Below are 15,248 nucleotides of genomic sequence, written 5' to 3' on the forward strand. Positions count from 1 at the left end.
CAATATATAGTTATACAATATATTGTTAACACAACATAGTTAATATAGTCAATATAGTAAATACGATTATAACACACGTGATATGATGCCACTTTGGTGATTTTCTTCATCCATGTAATTCTGAAATTTGACAGTATAGTTTTCATATTCTAATGAGCTGAGTATTACCTCTGCAAGGATAGAAAAATAAAATAAATTCATAATATTCTTGTGTGGTTTGCCCCTGGGGTGGATTACCATAATGGGGGGATATTTGAGCCTTTCCCCAAGTCATTAAAAAACCTCCAGCGAGCAGCCCCTTATCCTCTCCAGGGAGTGGGGGAAAGGATCTTTAATCATAATAATCCTGGGGGGAGAAATCTCAGAAATAAGACATCTGCTTCTGTGCCTTGTTTTGCAGAATAGCAATGATTGCTTTAGCAGCTTCTATTGCCATGTGTGTACAATAAGTAAATGAACATAAAATTGAATGAACGCATAAAAGAAGGATAAACCCACCCAGCTTAACAAATCCACTCTCTCACCTGCTGTGCCCTGAAACATGAAAGAAAGAATCATGGGATCATAAGGATTAATAAAATAACAGTCTCTGTTAACAATATTGACAGAAGGTATAGGAAAATTTGTCTGATGTGGGACCAACAGCTTAACTGCTTAATCCTTTTTTTTTTTTAAGGGCAACTCATTCATTTATTGTTTAAAGATTGCAAGACAACTTCTGAATTTCTGTAGCACAATTTAAATGTTTTACTTTTTTGATAAATCAGAGTATAATAGAAAAAACAATTAGTTTCCAGTAATATCTATATCTCTATTCAGAATTAAGTCTTCCACAGACATGTAACCTGGAAACAAAAGCCTGTTACAATATGCAAAGCTTCAACAGAGCTGCTACTTTTCGGGCCAGGGAAAGGAGGAGGATGTGCTATGTAAAATGGCTGCAAGGTCACAGCCTTGAGGGCGCTGGAAGTCTATTATCCTATCCCACATTAAGTAGTTTGGTGAACTTCAAACGTCCATTCATCTGCAACCAAGCTGGCAAACTTTAACTGATATCTCAAGCAGGTAAAAAATAAATTAAAAGAAATCCTTACACTGATGTTCCTTCATTTACACTGTTCAATAGTTCATTAACATGTAATTCTGGCTAAGAATTACATTTGAGACTCCTTGCTCAGATTTTGGTTAACAGTACAAATCTTTCAGAAATTCAAGTTCTTATTAATCAATAATTTGTCAGCTAGGCTACATTCAGGCATCAGCTGCAACTACAGACTAGGTGCACTGCCTCAGCGCTTTGGAAAGACATAATCTAGAACACTACTAGCAGACAAAATATCTGTTACTAGACAGCACAGGTGCAGTACAGCAAGACAAAAACATATATTCATGTGTGCCGCGGACCAGCCGGAGAAAGAGGATTTCACCGCCCAGGGTCAGAAGGGAAGGGGTAAGGAACTGAAGTGGCACCGACGAATGGGTGAAGGACCAAGACAACTGATGGTTGCAAGGCAAATTTTATTGCGCTACAGTTGCAGATTATCTAGACTAGAAAAAGGAAGGTTGACAGATGGTGGATTACATTATCTACAGACTGTCTCGGCTCAAGGTTAACTTCCCTGGGAGGAAACCCATAAACCCAGAAGCATCAAAAATAACCTGCATGTGCAGGGGGGAGACAGCTTTGCTTGTCTCATTTTACATTCTTTCTGATCTCTGGGCCCTGGTGATTTATCTCCCATGGAATGGAACAAGGAGGGGAACAAGTAGGGACAGTCCCTTCGAGCAGCGGCCGCATGCCTGGCATGTCCTTACCTGCTCTCAAGGCTGACTGCTTCCCACAGGTCCCCCATTTTTATTTTTTAACTTTTGCTGCAAAATAATTCCATGAAGTTTAGTGCCGAGAGTAGTATACTGTTGCATGAGGATACGAAACAGACATGAGAAGATTAATATCAATAATAGGCAAATTATGGCCAGGGTAATAAAGCCTGACAACCTTCCGGTAATCCAAGACTGAGGATTTAACCACTTTAAATGGTCCAGTAAAGTTTGAATTATATCTTCTGGCGAAACATCATCAAGATGTGTATTTTGTATATCCTGAATTTCAGCATTTAATTTCTTAAGATCAAGACTAATATTATTATCTGACCAAACACTCAGCAGATGCATTTTTACTTTTTCCCATTCCCAAATACAGTCACTGTACTTTTAAGGAGTAACACACATCCATGTATACTTTGCATGACAAGCTAGACGCATCCTCAATTTTAATGCTGCCATCTGATCTCCAATCCCCAAAATTGCGTTTTTAAATTCATCTAACTTGTTATTAATCTGTAAATATATGTGACTTTGTAAAGATAAAGCAAGACTGCTATGTTGAGATAACTGATTAGCAAAGTGAGCATGATGAATACTCTGTGAAAGAGCAAGACCGGCAGTAGCCACGGTAGCAGACAGAGCAGCCGACGCAAGTAAACTTACTATTAGCCACCCAAGAAATTGTCTCCTCTCTGCAAGGCTTTAGAGAGTTCCACCCATGCCTGTACTCCAGTATCTTCATACCAAGGTTCTCTCAGATGCACAGGCACCATAACATACATGGGTTGCTTTAGTATAAGCACAGATTGCGTTCCTGCAGAAGGGAACATACAACTGCTAAAAATACAATTAACACAGCTAATATTATATCCTCCTTTGGAAGAATTACCAATGTTAATAGAACCACACAAACGTGTATATGGAGGAGCAACACAAGTTATAACAGGTGTATTGGAATAAGTTAGAGCTAGTTTCCATATATCCCAGTTCTTTTGAAATGTGATAAACCTATCTATGATGGGAAAAGAAGAGATAAGAATTGACACCTTGGTATAATCTATAGTACAGCATATTTGGTTATTATTCCAAGATGCATTGCAACGTTCAAAAGTGGATCCAGGAAAGTTAACGGTCATAAAGGGAGGAAATTGATTTTTTGATTTTCTGTTAAGCATAGTAACCTTATGTCCAGCTATAAGTATCCCTTGTCCTCCAAGTAAACGCTTCATACAGAAATAATTTCCTGAATCTTCACCTGTAACCTTGGCTATAGTAATAGCGGAATCCCTAAGTGGTGAGGCGTATGAGATTTGACCTCTAATATTAATAGGTTGCCCATTTTATACCAAATGATGGTATCCTTAAGATACTCTCGTCAGCTGGTAGCCGGGCATGTAAGAGTAATGTTGGTTCCTGTAAAACGAAGGATGCCTGGAGAGCCTGACAAACTAATTGATTGATCCGTTCCCTCATAAACATCTGTATGCTCATAACTAATAGCCTTTACACGTCCAGTTTCCAGATTCAGTGGGCTAAGACAGACAGGATGGGTACTAAGCCAGTTAGTATAATTTACAGACATATTGATTTGTTTTATATTCCCAATAAGAGGCCCATAAACACTTATCATTGTAAAATACAGGAAACTCTGCCTCAGACCAAGATATGGGTTGTAATAGTGGAGGATCAGGTACATAGGCCCAGTAAGTTGCTGCATTAACAGAGGGAACACATGAAATGGTTGCCAACATAACCAAAAATAAAGTTACAGGTGTAACAGGGTTATTCTGTTGTTTCACTGACTCTTGAGCTCATGAAACCAGTTGTTTAATTTGTCCCCAAGTTGGAACATCACTCCTTTGAGTCGTCCTGGCAAGTGGTCTCTTCTTCTTCTTTTTCTGAATCAACACTGTCAAATTTTCGGGAGAGATGCAGAGCTTCTTCATCTTCTGAACTAGGTGAGCTGTGGCGAGCCATCTATTTGCTTGACTAAGCGCTCAGGAAGCCAGCAAGGTCCAGGCGCTGATCTGGGAAAGATACACACGTGACCACGTCCCCAAATCAACACAGGATCAGGACCACTCCAAGTGCTGGTTAACGGATCTTTCCAGAGGACCTCCGGAGATTGAGAGGCCAATCTTGGCTCAGCCACCAACCTTCCCCCTGCAGAGCAGCCAAATTTGTCAACAGTGAGAACATTTAAAATAAACAGAGCATCATTTATAAGGTTATGTGGCGTTGTTCTATACAATTCCCCCCTTTTTATTTTTTCAATAGTTAGCTTTAAAGATCTATTTGCACGTTCTATAATACCTTGTCCTTGAGGGTTATATGGAATGCCTGTAATATGGGTAATTTTGTAATGAATTACAAAATGTTGCAAAAGCAGCGGGCCCATTATCGGTTTTAATAATTTTGGGAAGGTTCATGAAAGCAAAACAGTGTAATAAATGAGTGATAACATGTTTAGTCGCTTCTCCGGTCTGTGCTGTAGCACAGAGGAAACCAGAATAAGTATCGATAGTGACATGAACAAACTGTAATTTCCCAAAAGACGGGATATGAGTAACATCCATTTGCCATAAATGTCTAGGTAATAATCCACGAGGATTAACAACATAATGTGGAATAGGAAGGTGAGGTAAGCATTGTGGGCATTGCTTAACAATTTGTGGGGCGGCTTAACGAGTAAGGGAAAATTGTGTGTGTAATGTAGCCGCTGACTGACGGTGTAAAGCGTGCAACTGCTGTGCTGCTTGTGAAGCAGTTTGATCATAACTTACCATAATATGAGGGTGTCCAGGACATGGACCATGAGTATCAAGAGTATGGAGATAATGAATGCAGTATATTAGCCATTCTTGACAGCATGACGAACGGAAAGGAGGAGTACGGTAAATTGGGACATGTCCTGCTTTAGGGAAGAGATTGAGGAGGAGGAGTAACTTCAACTCTATTCTTGGGAGGAAAATGTACAGGATAAAGATCACGTTTAGATCGAGTTAAAACATCTGCAGTCGCATTAAGTTTAGTCAATGGACCAGGCAAGTTAGAATGAGCACGGATATACAGACCTGCAACAGGACCATCATGGGAACGAATAAGCTGTTGAAGGAAACGAAAAGAGGATGATAATTCAGGGTCATTAGTATGTCCTATGCTCGCAGTCTCCAGAAGAAATCACAAGCTAATAAGATATTTACTATCAGAAAACAAATTAAAAGATATAGAAGGCAAATGTTTAAAAGACATAATGACAGCATACAGTTCAACACGTTGAGCTGAAGTCAAGGAAGTTTCTTTAACGAGGTTTGTTCCGTCGTCAATGATTACAGTGGCCACTCCTGAAGAAGAACCGTCCGTAAAAACCAAAGGTACATGAGGGACAGGCTGTTGCCTAATTATAGAAGGAAAGATATGAGTTAAGTTTGCTGAATTGGATCAATTTATCAGCAGGGTAATGGCATTCCAAGGTACCTGAAAATCCTGCAAGAGCAAGACCCCATTCATTACTATGTTGAAAAAGCCAATTTTGTTGACTAACTGAATCAGGGATAATAATTTGAGAAGGTTCTATACTTATAGGTTGTAAGCATCTAGTTCTACCTTGCATTATTAAATTACTAATAAGTTCATAATAAGGGTTAATAACTTTAGAGGGTGTAGATTTCATATGAATCTATTCAATAATTCCAACAGTTTGCCATAAGACGGCAGTAGGCACATGAGGAGTTGGACAAATTATTAAGAAAATAGGAAGGTGAGTATGAATTCTAGTTAATTGTGTAGAACTGATAGATCTATTGACTATTTGTAAAGCTTGAAATCCTTCTGGAGTCATAGAGCGTGAAGAAGAAGGATCTGAGTCACCTTTAAGAATATCAAACAAAGGCTGTAATTGAGCAGTAGTAAGTTTTAAGGCAGGCCTTAGCCAATTAATATCTCCAAGTAATTTTTGAAAAGCATTTAATGTTTTTAAATTATCAACTCGAATTTGCAGTTTTTGAGGCCTAATAGTAGTGTTATCAATATATTTTCCCAAATATAAAAATGGAGATTGTCTTTGAAGTTTTCTTGAGGCAATGACCAAGCCAAATGATTGTAAGGACTGTTGCAAAAATTGAAAAGCAGTCTCTAATAAAGAAATATTATCAGTGGCTAAAAGTATATCATCCATATAATGTATGCGATATAACGATGGAAACCTTTTTCTCACAGGAGTCAAGGCCTGAGCCACATATTTTTGGCATAATGTAGGACTATTTGCCATGCCCTGAGGCAATACTTTCCATTGAAATCTCCTCATGGGTTCCTTAAAAATTAAGGCAGGCAAGCTAAAAGCAAAATGTTTTCTATCTTCAGGAAACAAAGGAATAGTGAAAAAACAATCTTTTAAATCTATAACTAAAAGATGATAATTGTGTGGTATGGCTGTTGGAGAGGGTAGGCCTGGTTGAAGAGCTCCCATTATTAGCATAGTTTTATTAACAGCTCTTAGATCCTGTAATAACCTATATTTTCCAGATTTTTTCTTGATAATAAAAATAGGAGTATTCCAAGGACTACTGGAAATTTCTAAATGCCCTAATTGTTCCAGTACTAATTGTTCTGCAGCTTCTCATTTCTCCTTTGTGAGGGGCCATCGGTCCACCCATACAGGGTCATCAGTCAGCCAAGTAATTGGATCAGCAGTGAGTGGAGAATCCAAGGCCCCTAAGAAAAACCCAAACCTTGTCTATCATTTTTTATTTTCACATCAATAGGATAGACAGTTCCTTGTTGATTTGTTCCCAGCGCTTTTGTGGGAAGAAATCCTTGATCCAACATCATATTAGAGACTTGAGAGTTTGGACTATAAAGTAATACTCCCATTTCTTTTAATATATCTCGGCCCCAGAGGTTTAAAGGCAGCCCAGGCAAAACATAAGGCTGGAAATATCCTGAATGGCCCTCACTATCTTGCCATAAAAAAAACTGACTACTTTGCATAGGAGAAGAACTTTGTCCTATTCCGTGAAGTTCTGTAATAGTAGGACTAATGGGCCAACGTTTAGGCCAGTGTACCTGCGTCATAACAGAGACATCAGCTCCAGTGTCTAACAAACCTGAAAAAACCTTTCCATTAATGGTTCATTTCATTTCTGGACGTTCTTTCCCTATCTTCTGAATCCAGTAGGCAGCATCAGACGATCCAAAAGCCTTTGTTTCTCTCTTTTGATGTTGTAAAATTTGTCCATGAGGTACAAAGGGCAAAAGTAGCAATTGTGCAATTTTATCACCAGGAGAAATAGTTATTATATTTTTAATAGTTTGTGCCATGACTTTTATTTCTCCTTCGTAGTCAGAATCTATGACTCCTGGCATAACAGTTAAACCTTTCATGGTGACACTACTTCTTCCCAATAATAGTCCCATCAAACCCTTGGGTAAAGGTCCACAGATGCCCGTAGAGAGGGCCTGAGGACCCATTTCAGGAGTTAATACATATCGGGCGGAGGTACTGAGCTCCAGTCCTGCGCTTCCTGGTGTTGCTCTGGAGAGCGAGGATATTGTATGTTTTTGTTTTTGGTTAATGTCTGATTGATAATTTGAGGAGGATACACAGACATTGCGCTTATTATTTGTTGGGGCCGGGGAAGGCCCTGGGAAGAGTTTCCCGACAGTGGTGGCCCATCCTTGTGGGCCACTGAGCAACAATCTTGTGCCCAATGTTTTCCCCTATTGCATTTAGGGCATAAACCAGGGATTTTCTGACCATCTGGAGGTTTTTGAGTAGGGAAGGAAGGACTAGGGTTAGAATTAAAAGATCTACATTCTCTAGCAAAAGGACCTGCCTTTCCGCATTTAAAACAAGTCTTTGTTTTCTTTTGATTGTTTTTAAACCCCACTTTAGTTAATGCTGCAGCCACAGCAGCACCCTGTATATAAGTAGGCCCAATGTCTGCACAAAGGTGAATATAATCCTCCAATGTTCCCCGTTTTCTCCAAGGTCGAATCGCAGCCTGACACTCATTATTAGCATTTTCAAAAGCAAGTTGCTTAACTACAATCGTACCAGTGAGTCCGTCCACAATGAGTCTCCCCACCGCCTGTGACAACCTATCTACAAAATCAGCATATGGTTCATCAGGTCCCTGTCTAAGTTTTGAAAGATCTTCAGTTTTGTGTGTAGAAGGTCATTTCCTCCAGGCTTGTAATGCCAAATGATTTATTTGAGGATAAGCAACAAAGGGATAAGTTAATTGATCTTGTAAAGAAAGATATTGTCCTTCCCCAATCAGCATATGATAATCAACTGGAATATTATGGGCAGCATTCTTTTCTGCTTGTTCAGCAGCCCGTTCATAAAAATCAAACTTCCATATTAAATAATCTCCACCATTTAAACAAGCTCGTGCAATAGACTTCCAATCAGCGGGGGGAAGAGCTTCTCCTGTCAACCATAGCAGTAGTAAAAGGAGCAGTGGGCCCATATTGAGCACAGGCAGATTTTCAATCTTTCAAAACTTTCAAAGGGAGAGCCTGATGCTCCCTAGTAGCTTGTTGAGGATTATTAGGATCAGGTCTTTCTATGACGGGACAACAGAAAATAGGATCTTCTCCTCGTTTTATTGCTCCTTGTACAGCGCGCTGCAAGGGACTGAGCATTTTTACAGATGTGGATTTTTGAGGAAGACAGTCCTTATTAACCTGCAGCTTTTTCACTGACTTCTCTATCACAGCCATTAGAAAATCATCCTCAGGATATTTCTCTCTTTTATGTTTACAAGCCTCATCTGTTAAGTCAAAATGTTCCTCTTCATCTAAAATATTTAAATTAATTAGCTCTTTCGGTTTAGGAAGTGGCGACACAGTAGCTGATAATACAGTCTCTCCTTCTGTCAGAGGCTTATGTTTTTCTGACTTTACATTCAAATCAACACTATCATGAGAAGAATCTAAACATATTTTTATCAGATTCCACAAACTATATGTAACAACAGGAGTATGAGTAGGCCCTCGAGACTCGTAATAATTTTTTAAATCTTCTCCAACTTTCTGCCAGATTTCTATGTCAACAGAGCCGCCATCAGGAAACCAGGGAGATACACCATGGATATGCTGTAAAAATTCAGTCAACAATAAAGTTCAGAAACTTTATTACCCCGAGCTCTAAGCATCAAAAGTAAAACCTGAGCAAATAATTCATACATCTTTGAGCCCTTTTGCCCCATCTTATTTTACTTCTGACTATTGCCTTATGCCTCTATTCGTTTCACTTTTACTGGTGGCCACACATATTTTGCATAAGGGTTCTCTTACCTGCACTTTCTTTTTCTTTCAATTGCCTTCACGCTTCAGGTCCCTGTTCGAGTGCCACTTGCCGCGGACCAGCCGGAGAAAGAGGATCTCACCGCCCAGGGTCAGAAGGGAAGGGGTAAGGAACTGAAGTAGCACCGACGGATGGGGTCAGAAGGACCAAGACAACTGATGGTTGCAAGGCAAATTTTATTATGCTACAGTTGCAGATTATATAGACTAGAAATCGGAAGGTTGCCAGATGGTGGTTTACATTATCTACAGACTGTCTCGGCTCAAGGTTAACTTCCCTGGGAGGAAACCCATAAACCCAGAAGCATCAAAAATAACCTGCATGTGCAGGGGGGAGACAGCTTTGCTTGTCTCATTTTACATTCTTTCTGATCTCTGGGCTCTGGTGATTTATCTCCCATGGAATGGAACAAGGAGGGGAACAAGTAGGGACAGTCCCTTCGAGCAGCGGCCGCATGCCTGGCATGTCCTTACCTGCCCTCAAGGCTGACTGCTTCCCACACGTATGTTGCCTTGTTTAAGCCTCAAGCCCTCGATCCTTTGTTGAAATACAATAATTTCATTCCTATGGTTTTCAATACCAAAAACTCAACCTCCAGGAGGGCTAAAATCTAATTTGTACTCCAAACCAAGTAGCAGTGCAGTTCGCTACTACTGAGACTGAATCCATAAAGACTTCAAGACCACGTCCAGAAGACAAGTTATTATATATAATACCCTAGAAGGTCTGAAACATAATTATCATATACATAGCTGGTCCTTCAGAGCTTTTTACCTATAACATGTTTTTTGATGAAAGTTATTTAATGTACTGGAGATAACTGTGACTTACTGATCAAATATTTGAATACTTATACTTACCTGGGATTTCATTTCTGCTGAAAGAAAAAGGTAGAACAGGACTCACTAAAACAAACAAACAAACATTAGAAATGAAAGTAAAAATCTTAACACACACTATGACTTTTGGAAGCAGCATAGAGGGGCAGTCAACGGTAAAACACTGGTGAAATAGGTCAAAACTCTAGGCCAAAAATCCATTATTATTATCATCAGTGACAGTACCACAACTGTGCCCTTCAGAATTAATAATCACTCCTAAGAATCTTCATTTGGCACCAGATGATGCGGTTAAGAGAAACACTCTGGGAGGTTTTGAATCAGACTTGGTTTTTTGTTAGCCAAGTTACAGGAGAATTTTTAAAGTAGGGGGAAGGGAAGAAGGAAACGGACCAGGAAAAGAATTTAAGCCATCATCTATAAACCAACAAAGCACTGATAGTTCCGAACATTATGTCAGACACTAAAATGACTGATATAGGCTCAAGTGGTTTACAAAACCTATAAAAATACTATACCAGCAAAGTCCCCATTTATCTGTCGAGTTCAGAAACTAAAACAAGGAATATTTTAGCTTAAAAGCTTATCTCAAGAGAATCGTACACACTTCACATGAATAAAAATACCTGAAACCAAACATTTTTAAAAGCTCCAATACCCAAAATATAAAGAAAAATATTAATTCAGAAGACTCAATCAATCCATGATAATCACAAAACGGCTGGGCAATCTCTATCTCCCTTCCACACTAACCATCCATCCCATGGAAGACCAAGGGAGATCAGACCTTCCAGACTTACCTTCCAGACCTTCCAGACACCTGGCTGCTGCAAAATTCTATGGAGACTCCTTGTGGAACAGCAGTTTCCCATCTCTTGTGTCTCTCCCTATCGTGATCATGATCATGCAGGAAGCAAGTCTGGCTGTGCTATTTCTTATCATTGTCTGTCACCCATCTGCAGCATGGTATTGTACAGATAAGGAAAAAGTAGTTCCCTTTCCCCCAGAAGGTTGAGGCTCAGGTACAGGGTAATTCTCCTGTGCACACAGTCATTATTTAGGCCGACTCAGTGACTTCAACAGGCTTAATCATGTGATCAGGTTTGTTGCCAGCTGCGTAATGCTCCCACATCTGTAGATAGAGCCGCTCTAGGTCCATTGTGTATTGTTTGGTGTTGAACAGAGGGCTAGATGTTCTCTGCTTCCAGACTTTGCCACGAATTTTCTTCAGGTATTCTAGATCAGTTCCCAGTTTCACAGCTATGTCTTCATATTCTTGTCTATTTTGAGCAATAAGCTCAAGACAGCCTAAACAAGTGAGCTGGGAAGCTGCAACTCGGGAAGCAAGAGTCTCTCCTGGCATAGTCACCACGGGTGTCCCTGACCAAAGGACATCCATCCCTGTGGTGTGTCCATTACAGAGTGGAGTGTCCAAGCAGACATCAGCCAGCTGGCCTCTCCGAACATGTTCCTCTTTAGGAGCAACAGGTGAAAAAATGATACGCTTCTGGGGAAGGCCCATATTTTGTGCATACTGTTGAATATTAGGTTCTCCTACTGCTGGAAAACGCAACAGCCACAGCACACTATTGGGAACACGCTTCAGAATATTTGCCCACATCTGCAAAGTAGATGGGTCAATTTTATATAACTGATTGAAGTTACAGTACACAATGGCATCTTCCGGTAACCCGTACTGAGAACGTGTGGTTACAATAATGGTACGGGGAACCTCCTCTCCAGTGGCAGCCTTAATGTTGATCTGGGTAGTTGCCAGTCCATTGCTAAGACTGAATCCATTAATTGTTATCTGAATTTGTCCTCTGTTAATCATTTCAATAACTGCCTCTGCAATAGTATTCATAGGAATGACAGGCATATTAAGAGCCGTATTACTGCTGTCTGCGTTGTCTCCTCCATCAGGACATTTCATCTTGACAATCTGCACATCTGGGAGACTATCAAGAAATGCTTTGAGGTCGATGCCATTCAGCACAACCCGATTGTCATAAATGTGCCCATTGGACTTAAAATCGATGACTGCCTTCTTCTTCAGGTGAGGGAACATATTAGCATGATCACCAATAAAGAAAGTATGGGGCATATAAGCCAGTTTCTCAGAATACTGCTCAGCAACTTCAGCAGGTGAAGTTTCCTGATCAGTGATGATATAATCCATGAAAAGCACGCCACTGGTCCCAGGGTAGCCCAGCCACATTGCCTGAATAGGAGCTGGCCTGAGAGCAAAGAGTTCATTTCGAGCACCCCTGGTATAACCATTCATATTTACAAGGATGTGTATACCGTCTTGATGGATGCGATCAGCTGCTTTCCCATTGCATGGAATCTGAGAAAGATCAATGAAATGATGGGCTTCTGCCATCACCTTCGCTCGGAAGTTTGTGCCATCATCTGGGCTCAGGGCATAACAGAATACCTCAAATTTATCAGGATTGTGCATGCCTGGAATAGACTGCATAAGATGAGAAGTAGGATGATTCCCGAAGTCAGAACTCACGTATCCTACACGCAGTCGACCATTACTGAGCTTCAAGTCTTTTGGATGTTCGTACGGTGGTTTATGAAGGACACTGATCTCATCCAAGCAGAGGTTCCCATGGCTCTCAGCAATAGCCTTCCTGAAGCCATGAGAAAGAGGATAGAGCATACTATGATGAGGCTGCACAGAAGGCAACCTATTCTTCTCCAGCTGGTCAGCCACAATGCTGACCAACTTCTTCATTCGCTCATCATAGTCTGTCCAATCACAGACAATCTGCAGGCAATGAGCCAAATCACAATAAGCGTCAGGAAAATCAGGTTCAAGCTTCAGAACAGTGCGATAAGAAGCAATTGCTTCTGGAATATTCCCTGAATACTTGTGAATGGAAGCCAGATTGCTGTGGGCATCCGCAAGTGCAGGGTTAATCTGAATGGCACGAGTATAACACTGCAAGGCTCCCTGAACATCCTGCATCTCCTTTAGAGTGTCTCCCATGTTACAGTAGGCATCAGCAAAGGTAGGACTGATTCGAACAGCCTCCTTATAATGCATCAGAGCTTCCTGCAGTTTTCCCTGCTGCTGCAATACACTTGCTAAATTTGAATGGGCAACAGCAAACTCTGGGAAGACTTCTAATGCTTTACAATACAAGCGAACTGCCTCTTCAAAGTTTCCCTGGTCTCCTTTGATATTGGCTAGGTTATTCAGAGAGTCTGCATGGGTGGGACACAGCCGCAGAGCTGTATTATAACACTCTTCTGCTTCGGCAACACTGCCCTTCTCTTCCAGGGCGTTGGCTAGGTTGCAGTAAGCATCAGGGAAATGTGGTTGCAATTCAATAGCTCGCCTGTAGGTGTCTACTGCCAGATCCATCAGGCCTTGCTCATAGTATACACAAGCCAGGTTGGCATGTACCACTGCATGATTTGGGCTCAAGCTTAGGGCACAAAGGTAAGCTGCCACAGCTCTGTCAAAAATCCGTGCCTCTTTCAAGACATTTCCTAAATTGATATAAGCATCCAGAAAATTGGGGTCAAGCGTGACAGCCTTTTCAAAGTGATGAATGGCAAGCCAAATCTCCCCTTGTGCATTGAAAACACAGCCAAGATTACTCCAAGCTACTGCAAAGTTCGGTTGCGTCTCCATTGCTTTCAAATAACATGCCTTGGCTCCTTCCAAGCGACCCAGGGCTTTGAGCAGGTTCCCCAGGTCACTGTGAACACAGTACAAATCAGGATTGCACTGAAGAGCAGAGACGTAAGCTTGTACTGCCCCTTCCATGTCGCCTGCTGCTACCAAAGCGGCTGCCAGGTTAATATAACCATCGATGAAATCTGGTTTGAGATGCAATGCATGCTGGTAATGCTCAATTGCCTCCTGCAACTGCCCTCTTTCCTTGTACACATTCCCCAAATTCGAATAGGCTTCTGCCAGAAGAGGGTTCTGTTTAATTGCCAGAGTACTAAAGTGGGCAGATCTGTCCAGCCTTCGACACTGGAAGTGTAGAGATGAAAGTAATAAAAGTACTCCAGTATTGTCTGGCTCTTGTCTCCACAGCTGCATGCAGTGTCTCTCAGCTGCCTCAAAATCTCCTGCCTGATACTCTCGATGTACCAACTCAGCTAACCCTTGGAAGGAAAGCATACGTTTCGTTGGTTCTGTGCTGTCGGCCACGTTGCCCACAGAAGACGCCATCTGGAGCTTCTGGAGAGAGTGAGAAAAGGGGGTAATTGAGTCCCGCTGCTGCCACTACTGGCAAGAATGTTTCTAGAGGTAGCAAATACGAGGGCAGCAGCCATACCACTGCTTTGGCAGGCTTAAGCGGCGGCAACAGTTACACGCACTGAAACTTAGGAACTCTGGTTGGCCATCTACCTCTCACGCTCTTGAAATCTTAATTCTTAACCCTGCCCTCTTCCACCATTTTTCTCCTAATCAGGGAATAAAAATTACCTATACACTTGCCTTAGAAGAAATCAAGTCAGTAGTCCAAACACTTTTTAAAATTTTGTTTTCTGTCCAGTTGGAAAGGAAATACATGATTGACTTTACTTCATCATTCATATAGTCAATGTGGAAAACATTAGGGCCATGAATTTCAATACAGTAAGATCAGAAAATCTTAAATTGGCCTTCCCAAACCACTAATAAGTAACCAATCCCTGTAATGCACAAACCTATAGCAGTACTGAAATCAGTAATGCATTTATAATAGTAAATACTTATGAGGAAGTAATCCATAGAGGTTTTCTCAAAGTTAACAATGAAAATTAATGTGACATTATCAATAATAAATTGTGAAGCTGAAATAAACTTTTCTAAACTATCAATAACTAGAAGCAAATTCTAATCAACCATGCTACAAGAAATCTATGTCTAAAAACTACAAAGTTTATTTCTTAAAATTTTATTTCGAAAATACATAAACTGTCGTATGAGGAGGCAGTTAAAGAATATATAGCGAAAAGAGTGGGGGAAAAGTTTTATAGAGACACATCTGGCAGTAGTTCATTTTTAAATGTCATTTTTCTAGGTTTTGTGACACCTATAGTATTGATATTTGAAAGCATTTAAAAAATTGTAATTTGAAGATTTGCTACTTCCAGGTAGAATAAAATATTTTGAAGCAAAACAACGTTTGCACTGAGAAAAACAAAAAAAGCCAAATAAAATAGCCAGCATTCAATCAAAAAGTTCTAGACAAACCAAGAGATAGAATCATATGGCGAAAATTCTAAGAAAAGAACAGATAATACAAAAATATTTA

The 15,248-nt window shown here is 40.5% G+C and overlaps 1 protein-coding gene and 1 long non-coding RNA gene across 3 annotated transcripts in view; one reads left to right on the forward strand and one right to left on the reverse strand.

Annotated features, from left to right (window-relative positions):
• The window catches only part of LOC125961836 (uncharacterized), a 170,877-nt gene that overhangs the window by 110,298 nt on the left and 45,331 nt on the right, over positions 1-15,248 (forward strand). The window lies entirely within an intron of this gene.
• LOC125961789 (UDP-N-acetylglucosamine--peptide N-acetylglucosaminyltransferase 110 kDa subunit-like) lies at positions 1,502-14,176 on the reverse strand. 2 transcript variants are annotated; one of them, XM_049700791.1, is made up of 4 exons: positions 10,779-14,176; positions 10,000-10,044; positions 5,031-9,294; positions 1,502-4,932 (listed from the first exon to the last, which is right to left on the reverse strand). In XM_049700791.1, the coding sequence occupies exon 1, from the start codon at positions 14,174-14,176 to the stop codon at positions 11,036-11,038; it is 3,141 nt and encodes a 1,046-aa protein (XP_049556748.1). In that variant the 3' UTR covers positions 1,502-4,932; positions 5,031-9,294; positions 10,000-10,044; positions 10,779-11,035. The 2 variants fall into 2 exon arrangements, with proteins under 2 accessions (XP_049556748.1, XP_049556746.1); XM_049700789.1 differs by having other exon boundaries at positions 5,093-10,044.

This window comes from Orcinus orca, chromosome 17, assembly GCF_937001465.1.
Source record: "Orcinus orca chromosome 17, mOrcOrc1.1, whole genome shotgun sequence".
NCBI classification, from domain to species: Eukaryota; Metazoa; Chordata; class Mammalia; order Artiodactyla; family Delphinidae; genus Orcinus; species Orcinus orca.